This window comes from Pavona decussata, unplaced genomic scaffold, assembly GCF_977016875.1.
Source record: "Pavona decussata unplaced genomic scaffold, jaPavDecu1.1 SCAFFOLD_21, whole genome shotgun sequence".
NCBI lineage: Eukaryota > Metazoa > Cnidaria > Anthozoa > Scleractinia > Agariciidae > Pavona > Pavona decussata.
The window spans coordinates 4430267-4435000 of NW_028145444.1; the positions used below are offsets into that span (position 1 = coordinate 4430267).

The window sequence follows — 4734 nt, forward strand, 5'->3', positions numbered from 1 at the left end:
ACCCCTGGACATATTTGAATCCCACAATTCCTTGCGAGCGCCAAAGACATTCGTTCAACATTTTTGTTCAATGTTGGGCAAACGTTGGATGAACGGAGTCCAACGCCATTTAGCATTTTCAAGAACAAAGGAATTGAATGACAGTTTAAACCAATTTAAACTTAAATTCAACAAGCTTTCAACATTTTTTCAAGAATGCTGTCAACAATGTTGAACGACCTGTTCAAACCGGCCCCCGACATTTGGTTCTACAAATGTGTTGAACGCATGTTGAAGCAAATGTTGAAACCGTTTAAAAGGGCCTTAATTTGCACTGCAGAGTGCAGTTAATTAATTTTCTGATTTCTCAGCTGTCTAACCATCAGTTGAGTTATTAAGGATAGGCTTGCTTGGTAACAACAAAAGAGAGGAAAATGGCAACGCTTCAAACGCTAAACCTTATAAGAAAATCAGAAGATCTAATCGTGCTTCAGTTCTTATTAGCATATCATGATACACGAAAAATAGCAACTGAAGGCATGTTGATCTCTCTTATAGCAATTTCATGGGACGCAGCACCTTGAACGGTGATGGGGTAAAGCGTTTCCAAACTATTTCAAATTGCAATAAACGAATCCCTTAGCAAAGAACCCAGATCATTAATATTGAAGAGCGGAGAAAAACATCCCGTGGATTTTCTATCGGACCTATCCGTTTTTATTCATTCTCATCCTATTCTCATGGCAGATCACTTTTAATACCTCCGGACTGGAGAAGCACCTATGAAAACAAGTATACGCTTTCCTTAGCAATAAAACTTTTGCCTCCCTATTTGGTAAGATACTTCAATTGAACTTTAATAACGCGATGTGCGCGATGTCAAAATTCTACTACCCCTAACTCCCCTCCTGAGTGGAAAATTGTCATGGTTTCATCGATCGGCAACCAATGGACAAGGAAGACGACAAAGAATGGGGTCGTTCATTTTTGGATTTTTTGGGTAAGAAAATTCTATTAAGTAGGGATTCAAAATGGTCTCGGTTAAAAAGTTTAGAAAGTTGTTTATTAAATGTAACAATCACCTCGCATTACATTCCGTTCTTGAAAGTAGATGCATAAATAGAAAGTGACTTAGTTGGGATCGCGAAAATTACATTTTCCCAAAAAGTGAGTAAGATGGGGTCTATACCTGGCCACAAAATAGACTACAATGCGGCAGGGGCTCTGAGAGGCCAGCGGCACATACCCAGCAAAAATGAACCCAAGTACCCCCCCCCCCCTCCCCCCGGGCCTTTTTCCCACTCCCATCGCATCGCGGGTTAACCCGCTCGTTAGCCCAACTTTTTTCATCTTCGCCTAACGACCTACCAGCTTACGGATGAATAGAACTTACGGCTGGGGGCAATAGGTCTTATCACGGTTTTCGACGCCATTCTGACGAGTAGGCAAACAGCCTCTAAATAACAGTGTTTGTATGGAAATCCGATGTCAAATAATTTTCAAAAAACATCGTTTCTGAAAAATTCATGAATTGGAAACTTTTGGCACTAGGAAAAGATTTTAAGAAAAAAAATTGGAGGAATGTAGCTACGCCAGAAAGCGTCCAGTCGTGTTGTGAACTTTCCATACATTTCCCTGTATTTTTTCCCGCGAACTATTTTTAGTAGCAGTTCACGGCTAGTTAAGTTCGCTATACAGACAAATGTATGTAAAGTTCAAAACACGACTGGACGCTTTCTGGCACTGCTACATTCCTCCATTTTTTTTCGTTAAAATCCTTTTCCTAGAGCCAAAAGTTTCCAATTCATGAATTTTTCAGAAGCGATGTTCTATGAAAGTTATTTGACATCGGATTTCCATACAAACACTGTTATTTCAAGCCTGTTTGCCTACTCGTCAAAATGGCGTCGAAAACCGTAATAAGGCCTATTATTGTAGTGTGAATAAACGGCGGCCTGTAACCCCTAATATCAAAGAACAAATTCTCCAATCTTGTCCCCATACTTTTCTAATTAAAGTACTGTGGAGTAGTTATTAAAAATTCACCTTGGGTGATCAAATTCTTACTATTCATGACCTCAGGGTTGAATAAGAATTGACATTACAAGGAGAAATTTGATGCTAATCATCGTTAGGGCTTAAAGGGTTAATGAACATTACAACCACGCAGACAGCAAAGCAGGACATTTTATTCAGAATTTTTCCATATTCCTATCCCTTTATACATATAAATCCCAAGCTTTCCGAAAGCTATGTAAAATAAAATGATAAAAAATGACCTTTTTTACCCTCGGTCGATGATTATATCACCAGTGGTCCGAGCAAGCAAATACATTTAGAAATTTAATAAAATCGTACAATGAAGAAAACTTTGACGGAATAGGCCATTTCCGAGTTGCTATGAACCTCATTATGAAAGCGAGGCTAAGTGCAAAGTTTTTATTATGAAAATCAGTTTTCATTCAAATCCAAACAAAACTAATTTTCATATGAAAAGATTTGCACTTAGCCTCCCTTTCATAATGAGGTTCACAGCGACTCGGAAATGGCCTATTGTCTCACAACCTCGTTCCCACCACGAGGGAGGAAGAAATTGGACCCCGGGAACGAGGTTGGACGTTCTAACGTCTGGGAGACTAAAACCTGCAAGATTTGAGACCGTCCTTCGTGGTCTGCTATTAGGAAGATCTTGCCGGTTGAGCTGGTCAGTTTGCAAACGGAATGCGACTCAGTTTGAAGGAATAGTAATATACCACTCAAGTGCTTCGAATTCCTTAAAAATGGCGCGACATATTTTCAGTATATGATATGTTGAGGAACTTGTGCGGCAGGGCCCGGTTGTTCGAAAGCGACAAACGCTAATCCACGATCAAAAATTAACCGAGGTTTTTATCTCGCTCATTAAAAATGTTTTTAAAAGCTTATTTTAAGTCCAAACGGAGCAACAAGACTCTTTTTGAAGAGTCTTCATTGATTTAGTAGTAATTAAACTCGAATCAAAGTTCACGTTAACCCAGGATTAGCTTAATCAGGCTTTGAACAACTGGGTCCAGAACTTCAAAATTGTACAAACTGACAAGTTTGGCCGGCCAGTTATGACAACGGTAAGGCGCTCTAAGCGTATAGCTGTTAACTCTTAGGTTGCATTTGGAGTTGTGTTGCGTAGTCAATGTAGTATCTTGCATTATGCATGTGGATCTCGAGAAAATGCAGATTCCTTTAAATGATATGGACAAAAGTCTAAATAAAGGTTTGACAAGGCACGGCGCAGTCTATTATATTTTATATAACATGCAGTTTTAGGTATTATTATATTCTTACGACAGCGAAAATGAGCTTAAAAACCAAGTTACCCTTGGGTTAAACACGAAGCTAATAATTTGCATTGTTGCATACCTGGACTTTCACTCGACGAAACGAGCACTGTGATTGGTTGATTTTTGGTCACGTGCCCCTGATCAAATACAAATGTATCCCGACCGGGATGCAATTCCGCAGTTGTTGCTCTCTCAGTTGTTTGTTTGTTTGTTTGTTTTGCTGTGATTGTTGAAGGGAGAGTCTAAATATATAACAAAGCACTTAATGCATGGTCCCTCGGCAAACTAGTTAGTTTTGTTTTCCCTCGAGTCCTGATGTTTCTTTTTTTTCTGTTTCCCTGATGTTTCCTGAGACGAATCAGGGGTGAGTTGCAGAAAATTTAACGTCGGGCGTAACTGCTAACGCCAGACCTTCATCCCAGTCACATTCAGTATTCTAACGTGTGACAATAGCATTTACGCCCGCCGTTAAGTTTTATGCAACTCGTCCCAGGACTCTCGGGAAAACAAAACTGTTTCCCTCGGGACCATGCATGAAGTGTATACTATTCCTCCAGCTGTCCACTTAATATCAACTTGAAAGAAAATGGCTGAAACATGTATCCGGTGCCTTGATAAAACTTGTTCTGGAACTCAACCCTAAAAAAAGGAAGAAATACGAGCTGAATTATTATGATTCTTGTATCGCGGACTACAAGAATAAAACGATTTGAGTTAAAATAAATTCAAACTTACAAATGACGCTTGCCAACGAACAAATTCTAAGAAAGGCAAGAAAGCACGGACGAAGCGAAGAAAAGGTGGTCTGAAGAGAGCGATTGTGATGGCGTTCCTTTCAGCCTTTTTCGATAAAACATTCGAATAATCCACGCACCGAGGTGGATTGTAAAACCAGAAAATAATTTCCGCAAAAGCTGTGCGATAACGACAGTAACATAAAAATTGGGTGGATGCACAAATGCTCTCAATGAAGTTTGACTATTGTTCTTCAACACTATAAAATTCTTACCAGTGTAGACGGAGAGCGTGCAGGAACGCTGACAGTCCCTCCATGATCAACAGGATGACAATAGTCTCAACTGAAAACAAACGCAGAGTAAGATTAACACATCACAGCTTAGCGTTAACTATAAGGGTACAAAGAGGCAACTGAGATTCTTACAGTAGAGCTTACATTTTATACGGGAGTCGTATTTTGCTAAATGGCCAGTTGTGACATTTCGAAATTTTGCGAATAAAATGCCATTTCCCCGCGCGATTTTTGAGATTTCATAGTGACTTTGTAGCTGAGAAAACAGAACGCAAGTCATCATAAAGGGCCTCGGAGGAACTCCAAGGAAACTCTTTAGGCGTGTTGACATTTAGATAGCATGCGCTTTTCTCTAATCACAACAAAACTGTTCAAATCGCAGATAAATTGCTGTAAACTCGCCTCGAA

General features: G+C 39.6%; 1 protein-coding gene across 1 annotated transcript in view; it reads right to left on the reverse strand.

The window, feature by feature from the left end:
• Window positions 1-2148: 2148 nt before the first annotated feature.
• LOC146486342 (V-type proton ATPase 116 kDa subunit a 1-like) overlaps window positions 2149-4734 on the reverse strand; it is a 26259-nt gene continuing 23673 nt past the window's right edge. The window contains exons 22-23 of the mRNA XM_085100170.1: window positions 4306-4375; window positions 2149-3935 (exon numbers count right to left, since the gene is read on the reverse strand). Coding sequence (XP_084956296.1) covers window positions 3842-3935; window positions 4306-4375 — 164 coding nt within the window. The 3' untranslated portion in view covers window positions 2149-3841. The remainder of the gene's footprint in view (window positions 3936-4305; window positions 4376-4734) is intronic.